At 41.0% G+C, this 23,374-nt stretch overlaps 1 protein-coding gene and 23 non-coding genes across 24 annotated transcripts; all 24 read right to left on the bottom strand.

The window, feature by feature from the left end:
• Positions 1–150: 150 nt before the first annotated feature.
• Positions 151–224, bottom strand: trnat-agu (transfer RNA threonine (anticodon AGU)). The gene has a single exon. It is a non-coding gene; the product is annotated as a tRNA-Thr (tRNA).
• Positions 225–496: 272 nt separating this feature from the next.
• trnar-ucu (transfer RNA arginine (anticodon UCU)) lies at positions 497–586 on the bottom strand. Its single transcript is given in 2 exon segments — positions 497–532; positions 550–586. It is a non-coding gene; the product is annotated as a tRNA-Arg (tRNA).
• Positions 587–787: 201 nt separating this feature from the next.
• Positions 788–861, bottom strand: trnat-ugu (transfer RNA threonine (anticodon UGU)). The gene has a single exon. It is a non-coding gene; the product is annotated as a tRNA-Thr (tRNA).
• A 163-nt stretch (positions 862–1,024) lies between these two features.
• On the bottom strand, positions 1,025–1,098 carry trnat-ugu (transfer RNA threonine (anticodon UGU)). Its single transcript has one exon. It is a non-coding gene; the product is annotated as a tRNA-Thr (tRNA).
• Positions 1,099–1,261: 163 nt separating this feature from the next.
• Positions 1,262–1,335, bottom strand: trnat-ugu (transfer RNA threonine (anticodon UGU)). Its single transcript has one exon. It is a non-coding gene; the product is annotated as a tRNA-Thr (tRNA).
• A 152-nt stretch (positions 1,336–1,487) lies between these two features.
• trnat-agu (transfer RNA threonine (anticodon AGU)) lies at positions 1,488–1,561 on the bottom strand. The gene has a single exon. It is a non-coding gene; the product is annotated as a tRNA-Thr (tRNA).
• A 272-nt stretch (positions 1,562–1,833) lies between these two features.
• trnar-ucu (transfer RNA arginine (anticodon UCU)) lies at positions 1,834–1,923 on the bottom strand. Its single transcript is given in 2 exon segments — positions 1,834–1,869; positions 1,887–1,923. It is a non-coding gene; the product is annotated as a tRNA-Arg (tRNA).
• Positions 1,924–2,124: 201 nt separating this feature from the next.
• On the bottom strand, positions 2,125–2,198 carry trnat-ugu (transfer RNA threonine (anticodon UGU)). The gene has a single exon. It is a non-coding gene; the product is annotated as a tRNA-Thr (tRNA).
• A 163-nt stretch (positions 2,199–2,361) lies between these two features.
• trnat-ugu (transfer RNA threonine (anticodon UGU)) lies at positions 2,362–2,435 on the bottom strand. Its single transcript has one exon. It is a non-coding gene; the product is annotated as a tRNA-Thr (tRNA).
• A 152-nt stretch (positions 2,436–2,587) lies between these two features.
• Positions 2,588–2,661, bottom strand: trnat-agu (transfer RNA threonine (anticodon AGU)). Its single transcript has one exon. It is a non-coding gene; the product is annotated as a tRNA-Thr (tRNA).
• Positions 2,662–2,933: 272 nt separating this feature from the next.
• Positions 2,934–3,023, bottom strand: trnar-ucu (transfer RNA arginine (anticodon UCU)). The gene is given in 2 exon segments: positions 2,934–2,969; positions 2,987–3,023. It is a non-coding gene; the product is annotated as a tRNA-Arg (tRNA).
• A 190-nt stretch (positions 3,024–3,213) lies between these two features.
• trnat-ugu (transfer RNA threonine (anticodon UGU)) lies at positions 3,214–3,287 on the bottom strand. Its single transcript has one exon. It is a non-coding gene; the product is annotated as a tRNA-Thr (tRNA).
• Positions 3,288–3,450: 163 nt separating this feature from the next.
• Positions 3,451–3,524, bottom strand: trnat-agu (transfer RNA threonine (anticodon AGU)). Its single transcript has one exon. It is a non-coding gene; the product is annotated as a tRNA-Thr (tRNA).
• A 272-nt stretch (positions 3,525–3,796) lies between these two features.
• Positions 3,797–3,886, bottom strand: trnar-ucu (transfer RNA arginine (anticodon UCU)). The gene is given in 2 exon segments: positions 3,797–3,832; positions 3,850–3,886. It is a non-coding gene; the product is annotated as a tRNA-Arg (tRNA).
• A 201-nt stretch (positions 3,887–4,087) lies between these two features.
• Positions 4,088–4,161, bottom strand: trnat-ugu (transfer RNA threonine (anticodon UGU)). Its single transcript has one exon. It is a non-coding gene; the product is annotated as a tRNA-Thr (tRNA).
• Positions 4,162–4,324: 163 nt separating this feature from the next.
• On the bottom strand, positions 4,325–4,398 carry trnat-agu (transfer RNA threonine (anticodon AGU)). The gene has a single exon. It is a non-coding gene; the product is annotated as a tRNA-Thr (tRNA).
• A 272-nt stretch (positions 4,399–4,670) lies between these two features.
• On the bottom strand, positions 4,671–4,760 carry trnar-ucu (transfer RNA arginine (anticodon UCU)). Its single transcript is given in 2 exon segments — positions 4,671–4,706; positions 4,724–4,760. It is a non-coding gene; the product is annotated as a tRNA-Arg (tRNA).
• Positions 4,761–4,961: 201 nt separating this feature from the next.
• Positions 4,962–5,035, bottom strand: trnat-agu (transfer RNA threonine (anticodon AGU)). The gene has a single exon. It is a non-coding gene; the product is annotated as a tRNA-Thr (tRNA).
• A 163-nt stretch (positions 5,036–5,198) lies between these two features.
• On the bottom strand, positions 5,199–5,272 carry trnat-agu (transfer RNA threonine (anticodon AGU)). The gene has a single exon. It is a non-coding gene; the product is annotated as a tRNA-Thr (tRNA).
• Positions 5,273–5,544: 272 nt separating this feature from the next.
• On the bottom strand, positions 5,545–5,634 carry trnar-ucu (transfer RNA arginine (anticodon UCU)). Its single transcript is given in 2 exon segments — positions 5,545–5,580; positions 5,598–5,634. It is a non-coding gene; the product is annotated as a tRNA-Arg (tRNA).
• A 201-nt stretch (positions 5,635–5,835) lies between these two features.
• Positions 5,836–5,909, bottom strand: trnat-ugu (transfer RNA threonine (anticodon UGU)). Its single transcript has one exon. It is a non-coding gene; the product is annotated as a tRNA-Thr (tRNA).
• Positions 5,910–6,072: 163 nt separating this feature from the next.
• Positions 6,073–6,146, bottom strand: trnat-agu (transfer RNA threonine (anticodon AGU)). The gene has a single exon. It is a non-coding gene; the product is annotated as a tRNA-Thr (tRNA).
• Positions 6,147–6,418: 272 nt separating this feature from the next.
• Positions 6,419–6,508, bottom strand: trnar-ucu (transfer RNA arginine (anticodon UCU)). The gene is given in 2 exon segments: positions 6,419–6,454; positions 6,472–6,508. It is a non-coding gene; the product is annotated as a tRNA-Arg (tRNA).
• Positions 6,509–8,155: 1,647 nt separating this feature from the next.
• Positions 8,156–20,180, bottom strand: p4ha3 (prolyl 4-hydroxylase, alpha polypeptide III). Its single transcript, XM_073818005.1, has 13 exons — positions 19,894–20,180; positions 18,380–18,534; positions 18,014–18,237; positions 17,309–17,452; positions 16,040–16,091; positions 13,085–13,248; positions 12,350–12,526; positions 11,417–11,481; positions 10,727–10,886; positions 10,508–10,570; positions 10,317–10,385; positions 9,048–9,144; positions 8,156–8,779 (listed from the first exon to the last, which is right to left on the bottom strand). Exons 1-13 carry the CDS (start codon positions 20,073–20,075, stop codon positions 8,709–8,711), a joined length of 1,623 nt encoding a protein of 540 aa, XP_073674106.1. The 5' UTR covers positions 20,076–20,180; the 3' UTR covers positions 8,156–8,708.
• Between the last annotated feature and the right edge of the window lie 3,194 nt (positions 20,181–23,374).

Genomic DNA, 23,374 nt, shown 5'->3' with positions numbered 1-23,374 from the left:
CCGTTAGCCTGGGATGCTACCCTTCAAAAGCAGGTGAGAGGGTGGTGTTGCAAGAGAAACCGCCCGCTGTCCTCGAGCTCCTCTGTGTCCCCGTTTGCCGTCCGTTTTTTGGAAATGCACGTGCTCGGCTGTATTGAGGCGCGCAACCAAAGGCACCGCTGGGATTCGAACCCAGGATCTCCTGTTTACTAGACAGGCGCTTTAACCAACTAAGCCACGGCGCCATCCCGCATGTCAGGCGTGGGGAGGGTGGCTCAGAGGATGCACGTATCAACACTTTGAATGCCCTGCTGCCTCCACAGGACGCAAGACAGTGATTGCCATAGCTCACTGAATTGGTTCTTGGGCATGTTTTACTACCTTTTAAATTTGATTGACATTTTTTCTTCTTCTTCTTTTAAATCAATGTACGCTGAGAACAGGAGGCCTCAAAATGGTTTCTGCTGCCCCAGGGCAACACTGCGCAGTATGGGCTTAAAAAAAATGCCAAAAACCACGACTCTGGTGGGACTCGAACCCACAACCTTTGAATGGCCTCATCTGGCAATCTAGAAGTCCAATGCGCTATCCATTGCGCCACAGAGCCCGTCGGTGTGTCTGGCTGAGCCACGAAAAGGCTTTTCTTTCAGATTTGTGCCCGTCCAGATGGGCCAAAGGGCACGCTGTGTGGGCAGAAAGACAGGTCCTCGGGTCTTTGCACAATTGAGGCCCGGTTCAAAAACGCAGGGCGTCGTCGGGGTCTCCCATCCAACGGTGAGGACAGAGAGAGCGACAGCCACCGGTGGAGAGGCACCGCTGGGATTCGAACCCAGGATCTCCTGTTTACAAGACAGGCGCTTTGACCAGCTAAGCCACGGCACCTTGCTGGTGTGACCCGTTAGCCTGGGATGCTACCCTTCAAAAGCAGGTGAGAGGGTGGTGTTGCAAGAGAAACCGCCCGCTGTCCTCGAGCTCCTCTGTGTCTCCGTTTGCCGTCCGTTTTTTGGAAAAGCACGTGCTCGGCTGTATTGAGGCGCGCAACCAAAGGCACCGCTGGGATTCGAACCCAGGATCTCCTGTTTACAAGACAGGCGCTTTGACCAGCTAAGCCACGGCACCTTGCTGGTGTGACCCGTTAGCCTGGGATGCTACCCTTCAAAAGCAGGTGAGAGGGTGGTGTTGCAAGAGAAACCGCCCGCTGTCCTCGAGCTCCTCTGTGTCTCCGTTTGCCGTCCGTTTTTTGGAAAAGCACGTGCTCGGCTGTATTGAGGCGCGCAACCAAAGGCACCGCTGGGATTCGAACCCAGGATCTCCTGTTTACAAGACAGGCGCTTTGACCAGCTAAGCCACGGCGCCTTGCTGGTGTGACCCGTTAGCCTGGGATGCTACCCTTCAAAAGCAGGTGAGAGGGTGGTGTTGCAAGAGAAACCGCCCGCTGTCCTCGAGCTCCTCTGTGTCTCCGTTTGCCGGAAAAGCACGTGCTCGGCTGTATTGAGGCGCGCAACCAAAGGCACCGCTGGGATTCGAACCCAGGATCTCCTGTTTACTAGACAGGCGCTTTAACCAACTAAGCCACGGCGCCATCCCGCATGTCAGGCGTGGGGAGGGTGGCTCAGAGGATGCACGTATCAACACTTTGAATGCCCTGCTGCCTCCACAGGACGCAAGACAGTGATTGCCATAGCTCACTGAATTGGTTCTTGGGCATGTTTTACTACCTTTTAAATTTGATTGACATTTTTTCTTCTTCTTTTTTTAAATCTATGTACGCTGAGAACAGGAGGCCTCAAAATGGTTTCTGCTGCCCCAGGGCAACACTGCGCAGTATGGGCTTAAAAAAAATGCCAAAAACCACGACTCTGGTGGGACTCGAACCCACAACCTTTGAATGGCCTCATCTGGCAAACTAGAAGTCCAATGCGCTATCCATTGCGCCACAGAGACCGTCGGTGTGCCTGGCTGAGCCACGAAAAGGCTTTTCTTTCAGATTTGTGCCCGTCCAGATGGGCCAAAGGGCACGCTGTGTGGGCAGAAAGACAGGTCCTCGGGTCTTTGCACAATTGAGGCCCGGTTCAAAAACGCAGGGCGTCGTCGGGGTCTCCCATCCAACGGTGAGGACAGAGAGAGCGACAGCCACCGGTGGAGAGGCACCGCTGGGATTCGAACCCAGGATCTCCTGTTTACAAGACAGGCGCTTTGACCAGCTAAGCCACGGCACCTTGCTGGTGTGACCCGTTAGCCTGGGATGCTACCCTTCAAAAGCAGGTGAGAGGGTGGTGTTGCAAGAGAAACCGCCCGCTGTCCTCGAGCTCCTCTGTGTCTCCGTTTGCCGTCCGTTTTTTGGAAAAGCACGTGCTCGGCTGTATTGAGGCGCGCAACCAAAGGCACCGCTGGGATTCGAACCCAGGATCTCCTGTTTACAAGACAGGCGCTTTGACCAGCTAAGCCACGGCGCCTTGCTGGTGTGACCCGTTAGCCTGGGATGCTACCCTTCAAAAGCAGGTGAGAGGGTGGTGTTGCAAGAGAAACCGCCCGCTGTCCTCGAGCTCCTCTGTGTCTCCGTTTGCCGGAAAAGCACGTGCTCGGCTGTATTGAGGCGCGCAACCAAAGGCACCGCTGGGATTCGAACCCAGGATCTCCTGTTTACTAGACAGGCGCTTTAACCAACTAAGCCACGGCGCCATCCCGCATGTCAGGCGTGGGGAGGGTGGCTCAGAGGATGCACGTATCAACACTTTGAATGCCCTGCTGCCTCCACAGGACGCAAGACAGTGATTGCCATAGCTCACTGAATTGGTTCTTGGGCATGTTTTACTACCTTTTAAATTTGATTGACATTTTTTCTTCTTCTTTTTTTAAATCTATGTACGCTGAGAACAGGAGGCCTCAAAATGGTTTCTGCTGCCCCAGGGCAACACTGCGCAGTATGGGCTTAAAAAAAATGCCAAAAACCACGACTCTGGTGGGACTCGAACCCACAACCTTTGAATGGCCTCATCTGGCAAACTAGAAGACCAATGCGCTATCCATTGCGCCACAGAGACCGTCGGTGTGCCTGGCTGAGCCACGAAAAGGCTTTTCTTTCAGATTTGTGCCCGTCCAGATGGGCCAAAGGGCACGCTGTGTGGGCAGAAAGACAGGTCCTCGGGTCTTTGCACAATTGAGGCCCGGTTCAAAAACGCAGGGCCTCCCATTCAACGGTGAGGACAGAGAGAGCGACAGCCACCGGTGGAGAGGTACCGCTGGGATTCGAAACCAGGATCTCCTGTTTACAAGACAGGCGCTTTGACCAGCTAAGCCACGGCGCCTTGTTGGTGTGACCCGTTAGCCTGGGATGCTACCCTTCAAAAGCAGGTGAGAGGGTGGTGTTGCAAGAGAAACCACCCGCTGTCCTCGAGCTCCTCTGTGTCCCCGTTTGCCGTCCGTTTTTTGGAAATGCACGTGCTCGGCTGTATTGAGGCGCGCAACCAAAGGCACCGCTGGGATTCGAACCCAGGATCTCCTGTTTACTAGACAGGCACTTTAACCAACTAAGCCACGGCGCCATCCCGCATGTCAGGCGTGGGGAGGGTGGCTCAGAGGATGCACGTATCAACACTTTGAATGCCCTGCTGCCTCCACAGGACGCAAGACAGTGATTGCCATAGCTCACTGAATTGGTTCTTGGGCATGTTTTACTACCTTTTAAATTTGATTGACATTTTTTCTTCTTCTTCTTTTAAATCAATGTACGCTGAGAACAGGAGGCCTCAAAATGGTTTCTGCTGCCCCAGGGCAACACTGCGCAGTATGGGCTTAAAAAAAATGCCAAAAACCACGACTCTGGTGGGACTCGAACCCACAACCTTTGAATGGCCTCATCTGGCAATCTAGAAGTCCAATGCGCTATCCATTGCGCCACAGAGCCCGTCGGTGTGCCTGGCTGAGCCACGAAAAGGCTTTTCTTTCAGATTTGTGCCCGTCCAGATGGGCCAAAGGGCACGCTGTGTGGGCAGAAAGACAGGTCCTCGGGTCTTTGCACAATTGAGGCCCGGTTCAAAAACGCAGGGCGTCGTCGGGGTCTCCCATCCAACGGTGAGGACAGAGAGAGCGACAGCCACCGGTGGAGAGGCACCGCTGGGATTCGAACCCAGGATCTCCTGTTTACAAGACAGGCGCTTTGACCAGCTAAGCCACGGCGCCTTGTTGGTGTGACGCGTTAGCCTGGGATGCTACCCTTCAAAAGCAGGTGAGAGGGTGGTGTTGCAAGAGAAACCGCCCGCTGTCCTCGAGCTCCTCTGTGTCCCCGTTTTCCGTCCGTTTTTTGGAAAAGCACGTGCTCGGCTGTATTGAGGCGCGCAACCAAAGGCACCGCTGGGATTCGAACCCAGGATCTCCTGTTTACTAGACAGGCGCTTTAACCAACTAAGCCACGGCGCCATCCCGCATGTTAGGCGTCGGGAGGGTGGCTCAGAGGATGCACGTATCAACACTTTGAATGCCCTGCTGCCTCCACAGGACGCAAGACAGTGATTGCCATAGCTCACTGAATTGGTTCTTGGGCATGTTTTACTACCTTTTAAATTTGATTGACATTTTTTCTTCTTCTTTTTTTAAATCAATGTACGCTGAGAACAGGAGGCCTCAAAATGGTTTCTGCTGCCCCAGGGCAACACTGCGCAGTATGGGCTTAAAAAAAATGCCAAAAACCACGACTCTGGTGGGACTCGAACCCACAACCTTTGAATGGCCTCATCTGGCAATCTAGAAGTCCAATGCGCTATCCATTGCGCCACAGAGCCCGTCGGTGTGCCTGGCTGAGCCACGAAAAGGCTTTTCTTTCATATTTGTGCCCGTCCAGATGGGCCAAAGGGCACGCTGTGTGGGCAGAAAGACAGGTCCTCGGGTCTTTGCACAATTGAGGCCCGGTTCAAAAACGCAGGGCGTCCTCGGGGTCTCCCATCCAACGGTGAGGACAGAGATAGTGACAGCCACCGGTGGAGAGGCACCGCTGGGATTCGAACCCAGGATCTCCTGTTTACTAGACAGGCGCTTTAACCAACTAAGCCACGGCGCCTTGTTGGTGTGACCCGTTAGCCTGGGATGCTACCCTTCAAAAACAGGTGAGAGGGTGGTGTTGCAAGAAAAACCGCCCGCTGTCCTTGAGCTCCTCTGTGTCCCCGTTTGCCGTCCGTTTTTTGGAAAAGCACGTGCTCGGCTGTATTGAGGCGCGCAACCAAAGGCACCGCTGGGATTCGAACCCAGGATCTCCTGTTTACTAGACAGGCGCTTTAACCAACTAAGCCACGGCGCCATCCCGCATGTTAGGCGTGGGGAGGGTGGCTCAGAGGATGCACGTATCAACACTTTGAATGCCCTGCTGCCTCCACAGGACGCAAGACAGTGATTGCCATAGCTCACTGAATTGGTTCTTGGGCATGTTTTACTGCCTTTTAAATTTGATTGACATTTTTTCTTCTTCTTTTTTTAAATCAATGTACGCTGAGAACAGGAGGCCTCAAAATGGTTTCTGCTGCCCCAGGGCAACACTGCGCAGTATGGGCTTAAAAAAAATGCCAAAAACCACGACTCTGGTGGGACTCGAACCCACAACCTTTGAATGGCCTCATCTGGCAATCTAGAAGTCCAATGCGCTATCCATTGCGCCAGAGAGCCCGTCGGTGTGCCTGGCTGAGCCACGAAAAGGCTTTTCTTTCAGATTTGTGCCCGTCCAGATGGGCCAAAGGGCACGCTGTGTGGGCAGAAAGACAGGTCCTCGGGTCTTTGCACAATTGAGGCCCGGTTCAAAAACGCAGGGCGTCGTCGGGGTCTCCCATCCAACGGTGAGGACAGAGAGAGCGACAGCCACCGGTGGAGAGGCACCGCTGGGATTCGAACCCAGGATCTCCTGTTTACAAGACAGACGCTTTGACCAGCTAAGCCACGGCGCCTTATTGGTGTGGCCCGTTAGCCTGGGATGCTACCCTTCAAAAGCAGGTGAGAGGGTGGTGTTGCATGAGAAACCGCCCGCTGTCCTCGAGCTCCTCTGTGTCCCCGTTTGCCTTCCGTTTTTTGGAAAAGCACGTGCTCGGCTGTATTGAGGCGCGCAACCAAAGGCACCGCCGGGATTCGAACCCAGGATCTCCTGTTTACTAGACAGGCACTTTAACCAACTAAGCCACGGCGCCATCCCGCATGTTAGGCGTGGGGAAGGTGGCTCAGAGGATGCACGTATCAACACTTTGAATGCCCTGCTGCCTCCACAGGACGCAAGACAGTGATTGCCATAGCTCACTGAATTGGTTCTTGGGCATGTTTTACTACCTTTTAAATTTGATTGACATTTTTTCTTCTTCTTTTTTTAAATCAATGTACGCTGAGAACAGGAGGCCTCAAAATGGTTTCTGCTGCCCCAGGGCAACACTGCGCAGTATGGGCTTAAAAAAAATGCCAAAAACCACGACTCTGGTGGGACTCGAACCCACAACCTTTGAATGGCCTCATCTGGCAATCTAGAAGTCCAATGCGCTATCCATTGCGCCACAGAGCCCGTCGGTGTGGCTGGCTGAGCCACGAAAAGGCTTTTCTTTCAGATTTGTGCCCGTCCAGCTGGGCCAAGGGGCACGCTGTGTGGGCAGAAAGACAGGTCCTCGGGTCTTTGCACAATTGAGGCCCGGTTCAAAAACGCAGGGCGTCGTCGGGGTCTCCCGTCCAACGGCGAGGGCGACAGCCAACGGTGGAGAGGCACCGCTGGGATTCGAACCCAGGATCTCCTTTTCACGAGACAGCCGCTTTAACCAACTAAGCCACGGCAACTGGCCGCATGTTCATCCTGTGGGAGGGTGACTCAGAGGATCCAGGCTTCCAGAGAAGAAGCTTGAGGTTGGCTGGCCGGGCGCTGGACAGTTTTAAGGTATTTGCCGACAACTGAGTCGGGGCGTTTTGCAAAATTAAGCGCTTGTGGGACTGGAGCGCCACCAAAGGCACCGCTGGGATTTGAACCCAGGATTTCCTGTTTACAAGACAGGCGTTTTAACCAACTAAGTCAAGGTGTCTACCCGCACGCGGTGATTGCCATGCCTCACTAATTAGGTTCTTGGGCATGTTTTGCTACCTTTTCAATTTGATCGACATTTTTTTTAAATCAATGTATTTAAAAAAGGGCAACACTGCGCAGTATGGGCTTAACAAAATGGCAAAAGCCACGAGTCTGGTGGGATTTGAAGCCACATCCTTTGAATGGCTTCATCTGATACTCTAGCAGCCCAATGGCCTATTCATTGCGCCACAGAGCACGTCTGGGTATTAGGATGGACCATGTGAAAGCTTTTCTTTCAGATTTGTGCCTGTGAAGCACAACCTGCTGCTCCTCTGCACCCGTTTGTTTTCCGTTCTCGGAAAGAAAAGCTACGCTCCCCAGGGAAGTGCCAGAGCTCCCCCAGAGGCACCGCTAGGATTCGAACCAAGGATCTCTTGTTTACAAGACATGTCCTTTTCCAAAGGGGACTGTTTTTTTTTAAATTAGGCCTATGTTTTGTTTAATTTTTCCTTTTTTTGGTAAAAATTATTCCCAAACATCTTTACTTCATCAAGAAGTACTTCTTAAATATGTGTAAGTAAATGCATTTTGCAACTTTATAGATCATGTTAGTTTATCTATAATGGGCGATGGGCAAAGTAGCCTTAGTAGTTTAACAAAAGCCACATCTCTGGTGGGACTTAAACTTACAATTGACTTTATGATAGAATAGCTAGATAAGGTATTCTGTACTTTCTTTCTTTCTTCCTTTCTTCATTTGTGTTCTCTTTTAGTTCAGTGATTTTCAACTTTAAAAAAAAGTCACACGCGGACTGTGCTAATGGTAAAAACTGTGTCACCCAGACTGGGAAAGGCCATTGTTATGACAGTACAACCCCCCAGACAGTGGTTGCAGGACCTTGCATCCTCTCACTCTGGGCTCTGTTCCTTGCTAAGGACAGCCCTGGACATGGGAGGTATTCTTTCAATTTTACACTCTTAACTTCCTTGTGTTGTGAGTTTAATAGACTCACCAAACAGTGAAAACTGTTCTGATTGCCACTATATTTGATGACAATTGGCAATGTTACACAATAGCCATTATCACAATACGTTGTACATAAAAAACACTACATTTCATTTTGAGGTAAATACTTTACAAAAAAAAGGTAACAAAGGTTAAGTCTCATTTCGTTATTTATTTGTTTAGAACATTTAGAGGGGTTACTTTGCAACTCCAGATTTACACTGGATACAGTGTGTCGAGACTAACAAACATCCAAGTGGGGAAATTATTATCCTTTTTGGTGTGTTTATATGTGTATATATACACACACACACACACACACACACACATCACATTGTTTGCTGTCAAAACAGATGACAGCAGATGACAAACATCTGTATTTTTCATTTTCATCAAACATTCTGGTGTTTATCTTGGAAAGCAATCTTGGAAGAAGAGGTCAGCTTGCCCTTAGGGCTGTATGCCAAAAAACTACTTAACCCACACACAAACATACACTGTGGCAATCTCTTTATTTCCCTGTGCTCTTCAGACAGCCATGAGAATTATCGATGCATCTCTGTCCTTAAGGCTGTGGTCTCAAATCACTCATAAACGCAGACATCTCTCTCCTCCTTCATTTTCAGCCTTTCATTCCATCGCGTTGCCAATGTTGCTCCTGTAAGGGGGGTTGACTCTTGTACTTTAAATGGTCCATTGCTTTCTTCATTCCTCGGGATTAAGGCTACAACGACGTTGAAACTCCTGCCCATACTCATGAATCCACTTATTGGCAACTAAAAAAGAAAAGCCAGTGACTAATGTCTTAATATTGGTATGTTTTTCACAGAAATCATAAGGCTTCAAACATCTTGAAATATAGCACATGTAAGAACATCTTTAATGTTTTTAATGTACGCATAACAGGAAAGTAAATTAGTAAATAGTAGCAGAACTTTTGTTTTCCAGGGAATTTATATCAAATCAGCTTATCAAATGTATACCTTAAATGCAATGTAAGTGGCTTTGGATAAAACAAGACATCATGTGATACAACAATCATACCCCATTTATCGCCAACAATGACAGGGCAGCCAGCATGAAGCGTGTCAACATTTCCTTGACCATTTCTATGAAGATTCCACCAGAAGAGGGCACCATTCTGGAAAGCAATAAAAAATGAAAATGAAAAATACTCTCAATGTAAGCCATTAGCTGATACTGTAAATCCTATAACATAAGTAAAGAATAAATAACAAATCACAATATGGTTACAGTTACAGTATAGTTTACAGTGCCTTGCGAAAGTATTCATACCCCTTCATTTTCTTCACATTTTGTTTTGTTGCTGCCTTATGTTAAACTGCTTTAAATTACATTTTTCACACATTTATCTACATTATCATACACCATAATGACAAAGCAAAAACAGAATTGTAACAACTTCGTAAATTCATTAATTAAAAAAAAACTGAATAAGTACATTGCATAAGTATTCATACCCTTAGCTCAGTCTTTTTGGGTATGATGCGACAAGCTTTGCACATCAGCATTTGGCAATTATCTGCCATTCTTCTCCCCACCTCTTCACCTCTCAAGCTTTGTCAGCTTGGATGGGGGAGATGCACATTTTGAGGTTTCTCCAAAAACCTGGGCCACTCAAGGACATTCACAGAGTTGTCTATAAGCCACTCTTGCTGTGTGTTAGGGCCATTGTCCTGTTGGGAGGTAAATCTTCTGCCTAGTCTGAGGTTCTGAATGCTCTGGACTTAAAAAACAGTTTTTCATTATGTCATTACTTTGTCATTATGGTGTATGGAGTGTTGATTGATGTGGGAAAAAGGTAATTTAAAGAAGTTTAATATAAGGCAGCAACATAACAAAATGTGAAAAAAATGAAGGGGTATCAATACTTTTGCAAGGCACTGTATGTAGACTAAAAGCTTTGCTGACTGTGTATGTAATAGCCAAAATCCTGACTCCTGAACCTCTGTTAATGCATATTCCCTTTTATCCCCTGCAAGAGGTTATGCTGGGATAAAATCCCCTTAGTGGGTGGTGAAAACTTGAGCGCCTGAAGGGGAAAGTTCAAAATTCTGGATAGCTATCTGTCAGGTTCCTCCAACAGTTCATTTATTGAAACAACACCGACTCCCAACCCTAAAGCTTTTGTTGTAACAGGATATCCAATGAAATGTCTGACCTTAATAGAAAACAATCTGTTATCACTCAGCATGGCAGGGCATAGCATTCTGAAAGCTGTGCAATGTAAACTCTGGTTGTGTTCTGTCTTGATTGAATCTGAATGTGAGAATGATGTATGGAATTTTTTACCTCCACTACAGGAACACTGAAGTTGGCATAAATAAAGGCTGTGAATCCTCCTGCCTCCACAGAGCTCAGCTAAAGAGAGAAACATTTTAATTAAGTTGCTGAATGCTTCCAAAACTCACATACTTTCTTTCTAGGATATTGTCTTTTAATTGAGAAGCAAGCAATCAAGAGCTAAACTAACATAAACTTACATATATCATGAATGTAGCCACTCGATTCCCAGTTTTTAGTCTGTACAAAGGACTAGAGTCAGACTGCCATTAAAAAAGAGAAACACATTATCCACAATGGGTCTGGATCATGACACATAATGTACAAACTACATAAGTTATCAACAGGAAATTTCTGCATTGAAAAGCACTTTAATATTTCTGAATTGTGAATGTTTGAGTGCAATTTTTGTTACTCACTGTGGCATGGTCAAAATGCGGTTCATAGTGTCCGCCAATGCCATAATTTACAACTTGGAGATATTCAGCATAAGGAGGCTGCACATTCAACCCAGTGACCATAGTGATTCGCTGGTCCACTTTGCCCACAACTCCATAGGCTGACTCTTTAAGCCATGCACTGAAAGATCATTGACAAACATTGTAATGTGAGAGCCACTTTACACACTAAGGTAGAAGTACAAAAAAAAGAGAACCACAAAACCAGTCATAAGTAGCACGGCTATATTTGGAACAACAGACAAAAATACACTTAATAGGTCTGTTATGCCAAAAATCATTAGGATATTGAGTAAAGATCATGTTCCATGAAGATATTTTGTAATTTCCCTACCGTAAACATATCAAAACTTAATTTTGGATTAGTAATATGCATTGCTAAGATCTTCATTTGGACAACTTTAAAGATTTTTTGCACCCTAAGATTCCAGATTTTCAAATAGTTGTATCTTAGCCAAACACTGTCCTATCCTAACAAACCATACATCAACGGAAAGCTTATTTATTATTTTTTATTATTAAAAAAATGACCCTTATGACTGGTTTTCTGGTCCAGGGTCACATTTACCATTGAGATATGTTGGTTTTGAATGTTTAGCAGTAGGCTACACTAGCATATAGTTGATCTGATTTAACTTTGATGACTTGTACCTCTTGCTGATGCGATATTCTGCAGTTGCCTGTTTTACTCCTGATGCCACCACTGATCTTCTGAGCTAAAGGAAAACATTAAATGAAACATAAATATAGATTTTAATCACTGTGACGAACAAAAGTTTACATTTGAAGAGAGATGTAGACAGTGACTTAAAAATACTAATAGATCAAATCAGAACAAAATAATCTCTTGCAGTTTCTGTTATGTGAAAAAAAAAGAAAAACTACTGGCAGGGAGTTTTAATCCAACAAAAAAGAGGATGGAAACACATGATTTAATGCTCAGTGTGCTCCCACCAAAAAGAAAGAAAAGAAAAAAACACTCTGGGTGGAATAACTGACGAACTGTGCGAACAGTTGATTCCGACCGCATGACTTATTCACATAATGTGCTCTTCATCTTCTCTCCAGTTTAGTAAAGACTGGCTCGTGTTGTACGGTTAAATATGCCTGGAAGTATAGGAAAAACTAGCACACAAAAGTCTGTCTCTCTTGAGAAACTGGTTTATACAGACACTTTGAAGAGTCTATCCACGTTGAGCAGGCCAGTAGCTGGCATACATAGTTTGTTTAAGCAGTTAGATGACAAATGAGTGAAAAATGTTTTGTTTAAAAGAGGTCCAATTAGAAAACGAAGCAGGAAAAACAGCTGAGAACTGGCAACAAGTGAGAGCTGTAGTCTTTGCCAACCATTTTCCCTCAAACCAAATTTAATCCAAGTAACGTAAAGGACTTAATAACATTCTAGTTATGGTCCAAAATACACTCACGCTCGATTGTACTTAATATCAGAGGCTACTTTATTCATGATGCATCATTAGTAATGCCCTGTTTCATTTCCAATAAATTACGTTCACATCTTGGTAAAAGTCCTGGTGATACTTATTGCAAATCCAATTTTGTATGTTTCCACATAAAGGCACTCACCCCTGGAACAGCACATTCTCTGATGCTTCTAGCTTCAGCTCGGCTGACAAAGCTATGGAAGAGCACAACATAAGGGTGCAGGCTGATTAGCTCTCGTTTAATTGGTTGCAGAAGTAGACCAGGGTTGCCATTGGTGAAATAGTCACAGAACAACCTGGGGTTCTCAAAATGCTTTGGCTGTAAAGAGAAAGTGCATTATTAATACTATTTATATTACTATTATTATTATACAAGTACCAAGTTTACACCATTGGTTGAGCCAGTGTTGTCATTGTCTAAAATGATTGAGTGGCCTAAACAATCAGACTGAAATCCCATTTGGTGCCACTAGTCGTGCAGAAATTGCATGCTTAACATTTAAAGCTGGTCATTATTTAATGTGACCTTTTTTATGATCCAAACTGCTGTACACTGCTGTGCAATTTTCTTCAGGCTGTCATGAGAGGAATTCTAACAAAGTTCCACAGAGGATTTGCTGTACTTGTACTTTCTCTTTTTATGATAGGAACCATAAAAAGTCATTTTGGAGAAGTTTAGTGGAATTGCAATGATCCTTAAATTTACTTCTGAGTGAATACTTTTCTTTTGCTAATATATGTGCTAACATTTAATAGTTGTGTAGATTATGATACTTCCAACAACAGATGGTATTGAATCGCAAGATATAGTCTTTAATAAACATTGAACACTACATTGTTTGAATCACAAGCTGTGAAGCTTAGAGTGGAATGATACCTGAGAACCTTTTGTTTGACACAGCTTCTCATAGGCATTCCTTGTTCTCAGATAGGTGGAGTCAGGCCTTTTCAAAACCAAGCTTTGGTTAGTAACAGCTGGACTTTCATCAAGGAGTTTCTCATACTTCTCCACATTGAAATGTACCCTACTGTTCATAGGATCTAAAAGACAAGATTGAAATTGCATTATGATGAAATACGATAGAGAATTTTACATACAGACTTATATTTAAGAATAAATGAATCAAGTGTGGAATGCCTTTATAGGATTTTTGAAGGAAGCTGATCCAAATCTATTTTCTGGGTAACTTGGCTTAACATGTATTATGTTAGATTAATGGATATTATTGTACCATTGTTCTGACATCTATGTGTTTGTGTATATGTACATATATTTATACAGTCAAGCCCGAAATTATTCATACCCCTGGCAAATTCTGACTTAAAAGTTACTTTTATTCAATGAGCAAGTTTTTTTGACCGGGAATGACACAGGCTTCTCCTAAAAGATATTAAGTCGATGTACAAGAGGCATCATTGTGGAAAAAAGTATTTCTCAGCTTTTATTTAAAAAGTGGCAAAAAGCATATCCAAAATTATTCATACCCTTTGCAAACTGTCACAGTCTATGGGAAGATCCAAAGTTCTATACCATTCCAAATAGTTCAAGCTGTTCTAAAGCATCCTAATTACCCTGAATCATTGGGAACATCTGTTTTAATCAACTCAACAGGTGAAAAACAGAAGCTCTCTGCTGTTGGTTTGTGGACAGTCATGGCTAAGACAAAGGAGCTGCGGCTGTGCATTGTGGCTGCTCACAAGTCAGGAAAGGGCTATAAGACCATATATAAATGTTTTGAAGTTCCAGTGGCTACAGTGCAAAGTGTTATAAAAAAAAAAATACAGTACGTTCCACACTGTGAAAAATCTCAGAGGATGTGGTCGGAAGCTAAAAGTGACACCTGTGCTGGCCAGGAGGATAGTGAGAGAGGTAAAAAAAATCCAAGGATCACCACCAAGGCCATCCTGATGAATCTGGGCTCTGCTGGTGGCAACATCTCAAGGCAGACAGTCCAACGGACGCAAACCAAGAAGGACACCACTTCTCCAGATAAGGCACACAAAAGCCCGCTTGGCCTTTGCAAATGCTCATCTGGACAAAGAAGAAGACTTCTGGTCTTCTGTTTTATGGTCAGATGAAACAAAAATTGAATGTTTGGCCACAATGATGCCTTCATTTGGCGTAAAAAAGGAGAAGCCTTCAACCCTAAGAACACCATCCCCACTGTCAAACATGGTGGTTTGAACCTAATGTTTTGGGGGTGTTTTTCAGCCGGTGGACCAGGGAACCTAATCACAGTAAACAAACGGCTCCATGAAAAAGGAGCAATACATCAAAATTCTCAACAACAACATCAGGCAGTCTGCAGAGAAACTTGGCCTTGGGCACCAGCGGACATTTCAGCACGACAACGACCCAAAACACACAGCAAAAGTGGTGAAGAAATGGTTAGCAGACAAAAACATTAACATTTTGCAGTGGCCCAGCCAGAGTCCTGACTTACAGTTTTTTACAGACGCTAGGACACATTTCTCAATACTTAGGTCACTTTTGCAAAACTCTTCACACAATTCTCCTAACCGACTTTCAGCTTGGCAAAGCAGTTCATTTCACATTCAAAATGCACAACAACTACCAAAACACTTTATTCAGGTCTCAAATAAACTCATTCTTCCAGAACACTAGCAAAGGTTGACAGCCGACAAACACACTTTGTCACCCACAAAACAATGACCTAAAAAACACTAACAACATGTAGCATTACACAGTGTTTTCTTGTGTAAAACAAGGGCACATCTCTGTTTATAATTGCAATATATATCGTTTATAACTGCAATATATGTTACTGGAATGAATCAGAAATGATGCAGAATTTGTCAATATTTTATATTGTTTATTTATTTTTATTTTTTTGCACTAAGTAATTCCAAAATACAAGAATTTGTATACACACCATCCACTGATACAGATACAATAGTAATGCTAATCTACTCGCATTTTTAAATTTGAAATATGTTTCAATAAAATATTGCTGTTGAATTTTGCTGTCTTATTCAGTTTTGCATTATGTTATTGTTTTGAACATAAGTTTAACAGTTTTGAAAACAGTATGTAAGCATGTGCAAAATGTCCTGTACGTACAAAGATTTTTGTCAGTTGTTGTGTCTGAGTGAGAAAAGAATTCATGAAATTTGAGAGATGTAGTCACTGAATGCATTTTGTGCCAAAACAATGATAACTGATCCTCAGTTTAGCCCACATAGTCTTCTGTTGTGCTCACTGTGTGAAGAGTTTTGCAAAAGTGACCTAAGTATTGAGAAATGTGTCCTAGCATCTGTAAAAAAACTGTAAATCTAATTGAGAATCTGTGGAGGGAGCTAAAGATCAGGGTGATGGCAAGGAGACCCTCCAAACTGAAGTTGGAGCTCATTGCTAAAGATGAATGGGCAAAAATACCAGTGGAGACATGCAAAAAGCTGGTCAGCAATTATAGGAAGCGTTTGATTGCTGTAATAGCCAATAAAGGCTTTTCTATTGATTATTGAGAAGGGTATGAATAATTTTGGACATGCCACTTTTTGTTCAAATGCAAATAAAAGATGAGTAATAATTTTTTCCACAATGATGCCTGTTGCTTGTTGAATAAAAGTAACTTTAAGTCATAATTTGTCAGGGATATGAATAATTTTGGGCTTGACTGTATATATATATATACACATCTCATTTTAATGTATCTTTATTTTTTATTATTATTATTATTATTTATTATTATTTTTAAAAAATCATGTTAAAGTTCCTAAAATCAACAAAAAAGGATCTGTTTGGCCAACTTTTTGTTTTCTCACTGTCTCAGTTATTGCTGTTGGCTGATAGTAGACTGCAGAGGTTTACCATGAAGCAATAGTTCCTGGGAGAGACTGATGGCGTGAGATATGTTTCCAGTCTAAAAAAACATTAAAAATAGTTAACAAGTATAAATTCTTCACTAGATTGCAAAATGTATCCATAAAATGAGAATCTTTGACCCTGTTTTTACCTAGTATTAAAATCCATTGATCCAATCACAAGTGGTCAGCAAAGACACATTGCTGTTTACATCTGCTTGTAAAATGTATCTCCTGTGAGCCCAGATTTTGAGGGGAATATTTTTCATTTTCATTTCAGTTAAAGTTTTAGTAATTTTGATGTGTCTTTTCATATGTCTATATATTTCAGAACATAAGGCTGAACTAAATAAAAATGAGAAATGTTGCTTTACTAACTAGCTCAAAATAAAATAATTGAAGGGTTTTTTATATATTTTATTTAAGTTCAGTTAACATACATTTTATTTTAAGTTTATTTCTAGTGGTTTTAGTCTAAGTTAACTAAAATAATCCTGTCACCCAACCAACTAGGCAGTTTTTCATTATTAACTGGTACACATCAGCAGTGTTGGGGGTAACGCATTACAAGTAACGCAAGTTACATAATCAGATTACTTTTTTCAAGTAAATAGTGAAGTAACACATTACTTTTTCATTTACAAGAAACTATCTGAGTTACTTTTTCAGAAAAGTAACGGCAAGTTACTTTTTGTTTCCTTTTCGTATTTAATCTCATTTTATTAACCAGTGTCTTTGCTGCTGAACTTTGTTGATCTAATTTAACCATACTAATAAGCAAAACTTACTTTAGATTAACTAACATTTGTGCTTAACTTTTCTCATTGCTGAAGAGTGCTGAACTTCCTTTTCCTACAGTTCTACTATGCAGATGTGAATTTACTTTTCCTTCAGCCTTAGGCTTATTCATTTCACTTTTTGGTGTAAAAGGGCTTTTACATTTGAAACCGAACTTTTTATATTAAAAACAAACAAGCAAGCCCTGCCCAGATTTAAAAAGTGACGCAAAAGTAATGTAACGCATTACTTTCCATAAACAGTAACTAAATATTGTAATTAGTTAGTTTAGTAGTAGTTTTTTAAGGAGTAACGCAATATTGTAATGCATTACTTTTTAAAGTAACTTTTCCCAACACTGCACATCAGTACGGTACATTTCTGAGTATCTCCAAATGTGATTTGACACTGTTTAGGACCCTGTCTACAATGGATTGGATCACCCAGGATGGATCTTAATACCTTGTGTAAACATATTTATTTAAAAACAGTTCCATACCTTAAAATAAGAGAAAGCTAAATGGTCAAGGGCATCCTCAAGTGTGCCTTCATGTTCTGGACTCCAATCTGTTCCTCGGAAGAGACGAACTGCCTCCTCAAACCACTGCACAGAATGGTAGTAATCTTCCAAATCATAGGCCACCTACAAGCATAAAGCTCTCACAGATGTAGCATAATACAAATATGACATGGAAAAAAGATGATGACATCCTACATATCTGACACTTGGACTATATTTTTTTAGTCACTGGTTGTTCAATGTGTTGCTTTATGAATGTTAAAAGAAGTTGCCAATCGTTGGCAACACTGCATATTTTACTTGGTGGTTGACTGGATGGTGGTGAAGAGAACAGATGGTGCTTATTACAAGAAGGCAGCAATACAGGGCTTTTCTTCATGCATGAAGAAATAGTATAAATCATTTGGTATTTTATTCACCACAAAAGAGGCACCAGTTTCTAGACAAAGCTGAGCAGTATGGAATATACATCAGGAAGTAATATTATGCTCACGTGGGAGCACATTCTGAACACATTTTTCCAAAGGTTTTCCCAGTGATTCACAACACATTCCAAACTGTGAGAGCGTGGGCATGCAGTGTTTCTCAAGCCCTCTAAAAAGTTAAGCTTGTGACAAATAAGAAATGATTAGTTTTAATACCATGCTATGCTTTGCAGACTGGAAATAATACAGTGTGTCCTACCTTTCCAACGAGGAAGCAATCATCCCCAGACAGCGTATCAGACACAGGAGGTTTGTAAATGTCAACAGCATTTCCATTAGTGATTCGCTGGAAGTGACCTCGCACAAGCCCCTCCACACGTAGATCATACACATCCTGAAGTCTCATCAGCCCCTGGGCTGCCCCCTGAAGATCTTCCATCTTGGGTAAGCTGCCTTCCATCCTTCTGTATCCCTCCCTGAGGGCTTAAGGAAAACAGTAAATGGGGGTTGTGAAGGGGTAGAATTAAGTGAGACAAGCAAGCCAAAATTGCAGTGATATAACATATGAAGCTACCGTTACAGTTATGAAGCTGCGTATGTGTGTGTGTGAAGGTCAGCAAACTACCGTTAATGTTTTCTTCGGCTTCATTGCTTTGGACAACATTCCACCATTCAGACTTAAGTCTTTTGACCAGTTTGAATGCAACAATTGGATTAGCTATGGTAGCCGATGGCTCACTGTATATCCCATTGTGCAGTGATGTGACTCTTGAGAAGAAGCTAAAAAAAATCAAAGAATTATTCATACTGCTGAAAAAAAAAAATCAATAGACACCATGACAAAATTCGTAATTGTTTTACTGGTTATAATGGGACTTGTACTGGATTTAATGGAAACTGTATGGACCCTGTGGGTTTCTACTGGTAACTGTTTTTTCTATTGGTGGCTTGGTAAAACCACTAAATCCTAATGGAATATGTCCCAAAACAATTGTTACAATTGTTAATTGTTTTAATGGTTAAAAGATGATGGTTTGTAATATTGGTAATGGTATTTGTAGTGGAAAACCGAATTTCTGATTGTTTCTATTGTTTTTTGTTTGTTTGTTTTTCCAGCAGGGTACAGCTGTTTTATTAGGTTCATTGTTAGCATAACTGCCATGTTAAGGAAACAATATGATAATACAATTTTGTCATTTTAATTTTTATATTTACAAAATTTAAAATACATACACTGCCGCTCAAAAGTTTGGGATCAGTTAGACTTTTAATGGTTTTTTAAAGACTTTTCTGCTCATCAAAGCTGCGTTTATTTAATTAAAAATACAAACAAAACAACATAATATTGTGAAATGTTAATGCGATTTAAAATAGTGGTTTCCTATTTTAATATACTAATAAAATATAATTTATTCCTGTGATGCAAATCAAAATTTTTAGCATCATTACTGCATTATTCAGTGTCACATGATCCTTCAGAAATCATTATAATATGCTAATTTATTATCAGTGTTGGAAACAGTTGTGCTGCTTAATATTTATTTATTTGGAACCTGCGATTCTTTTTTTCAGGATTCTTTGATAAATAAAATGTTAAAAAGAACAGCATTTATTTAAAATAGAAAGCTTTTGCAACAATAAACACTTTGTTCAAAGTTTGGGGTCCGTATTTATTTTTCTTCTTCTTTCTTTCTCTCTTTGAAAGAAATTAATACTTTTATTCAGCAAGTATGTGTTAAATTAATAAAAAGTGATTGTAAAGTCTTTTCTTCTTTTTAACTTTTTATTCATTAAAGAATCCTGAAAAAAGTGTCACAGTTTCCGAAAAAAATATTAAGCAGCACAACTGTGTGTAATAAATCAGTATATTAGAATGATTTCTGAAGATCATGTGACACTGAAGACTGAAGTAATGGCTGATGAAAATTCAGTTTTGCATCACAGGAATAAATTACATTTTAAAGAATAGTCAAATAAAAAACTGTTATTTTGAATTGCAATAATATTTCATTATAGTACTTTTTTCTGTATTTTTGAATAAATAAATGGGACTTTGATAAGCATAAAAGACTTTTTTATAAACATTAAAAATCTTTACTTTTACAAGTTTACATAAATGGTCAAATTGCTTTCTCTTACCTTTTAATATCGTCAAGTCTTTGCTTTTCGTGTTCTAAGTAAATTCTTAAATAATCGATGAGTTGTCTTTCTGCGAAAACTGCTTGCTTCACGCTCATCATTGAAGTGAACATCTCACCGAACGATTTGTCAGATAAATTAACTACGTATAAAAACATAAATAAACTAATGTATGAAGACATTTTATAAGGAAGATGTTTACTAGGCCTTACATATTAAAGCGTTGAATACGTTATTCCACAGCTTTTCATTCCTCTACGTAAGCGAAATACGTTCTCACGCAGGACATGAAAGAACGTGCACAGCTCATGATGAGCCATCAGTGCGTGCGCGCGCGCTCGCGCACTTGAGTGTGTGTGTGTGTGTGTGTGTGTGTGTGAGAGAGAGAGAGAGAGAGAGAGAGAGAGAGAGAGAGAGAGAGAGAGAATGGGGTGCGGGATGGTTTGAGTAATAGCCTATCAACAAGTATAATACAGAATAGAAATTGGATTTAAAAAAAAAAGACTTAATGTCCTTTGGTCTCATTACTTTTAAACAATCCTGTTTTTCAAATATATCCTAGAGGCTTTAAAAAGCGTATTAGGCCTCTTAAAGGCAAGTAAATATCATGGCATCACAAATAAATGTTTATAAACAACTTTTAAATCATAAATCTTACAAAAATTAAACAGAAATGTTTTTAACTGGACACTGAGTCACAAACATGTGGAGTCAAGGTGTCCTGGTGATGGAAAAAGAGTCATTGTGTTCATGTCCCATATGGTTTTCACTCTACAAATAACGCTTGAAACATTTCAAAATTGTAGCACTGCTGTAAAGCTTATAGGTAATGAGGCCCTGAACTTTCACACTGAGGTGCCAAAATTGTGAATTAGTCGTGAACTGTGTGAATTACCAACCCAGGATAAAGATCTTCCTCAAAAACTAAATGTGAGGTCCACTGAAGAACCAATAGCATTCCTACTGCTTTCTTGCCGCTGTATCCTATTACTCCAATGTTACTGAACAGCTGGAACATTTTAAAAGAGAGTCATTGTGCAGTGAAGAATTAATACTGATATTTTGACTGACCGTGTAATTTTAATGAGGTCTGAAGAACTGCTTTTAACAAACCTCAGAAATAGAGCTCCCACAATATATCGGCCCTGAAATATTAACTTATAAGGTACACAAGAATTGAAACTGCAATTTTACACTTAAACCTGCTGACAGAATCATGTTCAGACAAAATAAAGCAGAGAACAATGATGATAATTTAATTTAATACAACATCAACATTGCTATGTGTCCTGCATAGATCTTTTGGTTATAAAAGAGTTTTTTTAATATATACTCTTCATTTATATTCTTTAGCATTACAGTTTTTTTCAATTGTTTACACACAATTTCGAAAACCGGGTTCTTTTTTTCAAAATATAATTACAATTATCCAAACACCACACTCAATTTTCAGAATTCCTAGATTGTTTGCAAAATGACACACTTCAGTCAAAACATATACACATATTTGTGAAAATGCTATTAGTTTTCATTTAACCAACACAGTCCTCAATGATCAGACACTATTGCAGACAGTTTCACACTGCTGTGATAAATAAAAAAACACATTTGTAAAAAAAACCTAATTTTAGGAAATAGCATGTGCTAGATTTTTGGGCAGACATTGTTATGTAAGGGATCATTTCGATGACAAAACAAAATAGTGACAAACCCACAACATTCTTCATGATTAGTTTGAGATATAGGGAGAATGTACACAAATAGGCCTACTATAAACTTACCAAGCACTGCACAATGCTGCAGACTGAATATTTCAAGTATTTATTTCAATTCAAGAAATACAGTATTTCTTACCATAATCAGTTACAGTAATCAACCAACAATGAAATCAATGAAACAAATAAAATCTGTAGACAAATAAAAATTACTGCATGAGGTACATACAGTTTGACTCTGAAAAAAAAAGCAACACAAATACTGTAACTATTCCTCATCTCTCCGTCTGGCTGGATCAGGCCATAAGATTTCATCCACATCATTTTTGATGAATACAGGTGAACTCACCTGCTGCCTTTTATAGCACACCTGAGTGCTGAGTTTTCAAATTAGCACATGTGTGCTTCCACGCCTTGTGGATGTGTTTATCCAATTTGTTCATTAGTGTGGTCATTGGCAATCCGGTGCTTTGTAATGACAAGGAAGTAACCTCACAATCCTTATCTGTGTCTAAGGTGTCGAAATGTGTGTAGAGTTTTACAAATCACTGTGTAATGTTTTGCAAAAAGAGTGAAGCAGACATTGTGTGTAATGTTGTGCAAATCTGTGGCGGTGTTTTGCTCCTTGGAGTAGAATTTTGCAAATTGTGTGAAAAATTTTATTTTAGAGTGTAAACAATCTTAAAAAACTGTAATAATCTGCAGTCTATGTTAACTTTTCCAGGTAGACTAGTAACCATTTTCAGACACAAGATGGTGCCATTTAGCTGTGCTTTCTTGCATTTATGATAAAAGAGACTGTCCCCTGATTTAAATACAAGGCCTGTTTTTACAGTTTTTTACGATTGTTTACACTCTAAAATAAAAATTTCCACACAATTTGCAAAATTCTACTCCAAGGAGCAAAACACCGCCACAGATTTGCACAACATTACACACAATGTCTGCTTCACTCTTTTTGCAAAACATTACACACAGTGATTTGTAAAACTCTACACACATTTCGACACCTTAGACACAGATAAGGATTGTGAGGTTACTTCCTTGTCATTACAAAGCCCCGGATTGCCAATGACCACAAGTTTATAGTAGGCCTATTTGTGTTCATTCTCCCTATATCTCAAACTAATCATGAAGAATGTTGTTTGTCACTATTTCGTTTTGTCATCGAAATGATCCCTTACATAACAATGTCTGCCCAAAAATCTAGCACATGCTATTTCCTAAAATTAGTTTTTTTTTTTTACAAATGTGTTTTTTATTTATCACAGCAGTGTGAAACTGTCTGCAATAGTGTCTGATCATTGAGGACTGTGTTGGTTAAATGAAAACTAATAGCATTTTCACAAATATGTGTATATGTTTTGACTGAAATGTGTATGTTTTGACTGAAGTGTGTCATTTTGCAAACAATCTAGGAATTCCGCAAAATGAGTGTGGTGTTTGGATAATTGTGATTATATTTTGAAAAAAAGAACCCAGTTTTCAAAATTGTGTGTAAACAATTGAAAAAAACTGTAATATGGAAAACAAATGCATTGAGTGGTTAGATGGTGGTAACTGAACTTTACAATAAAGTTTACTAATCCAGATGTTCTATTTTCATTTTTAATATGCCGCAAAGTTACATGTCACACACATTATGCTTTATACAGCTTTTGCCACTCTTATAAAATATGCTTGCATGTTCTGCAATATTCGCTTTGATTATGATGCTGCTATAATGTTTCTGATTCTTTAATTAAATATTTGCTTTTGTATTTCAA

The sequence above is a fragment of the Garra rufa genome, chromosome 14, assembly GCF_049309525.1.
Source record: "Garra rufa chromosome 14, GarRuf1.0, whole genome shotgun sequence".
NCBI lineage: Eukaryota > Metazoa > Chordata > Actinopteri > Cypriniformes > Cyprinidae > Garra > Garra rufa.
The sequence above is the reverse complement of the archived record's forward strand: the minus strand, read 5'-3'. Positions and strand labels throughout refer to the sequence as shown.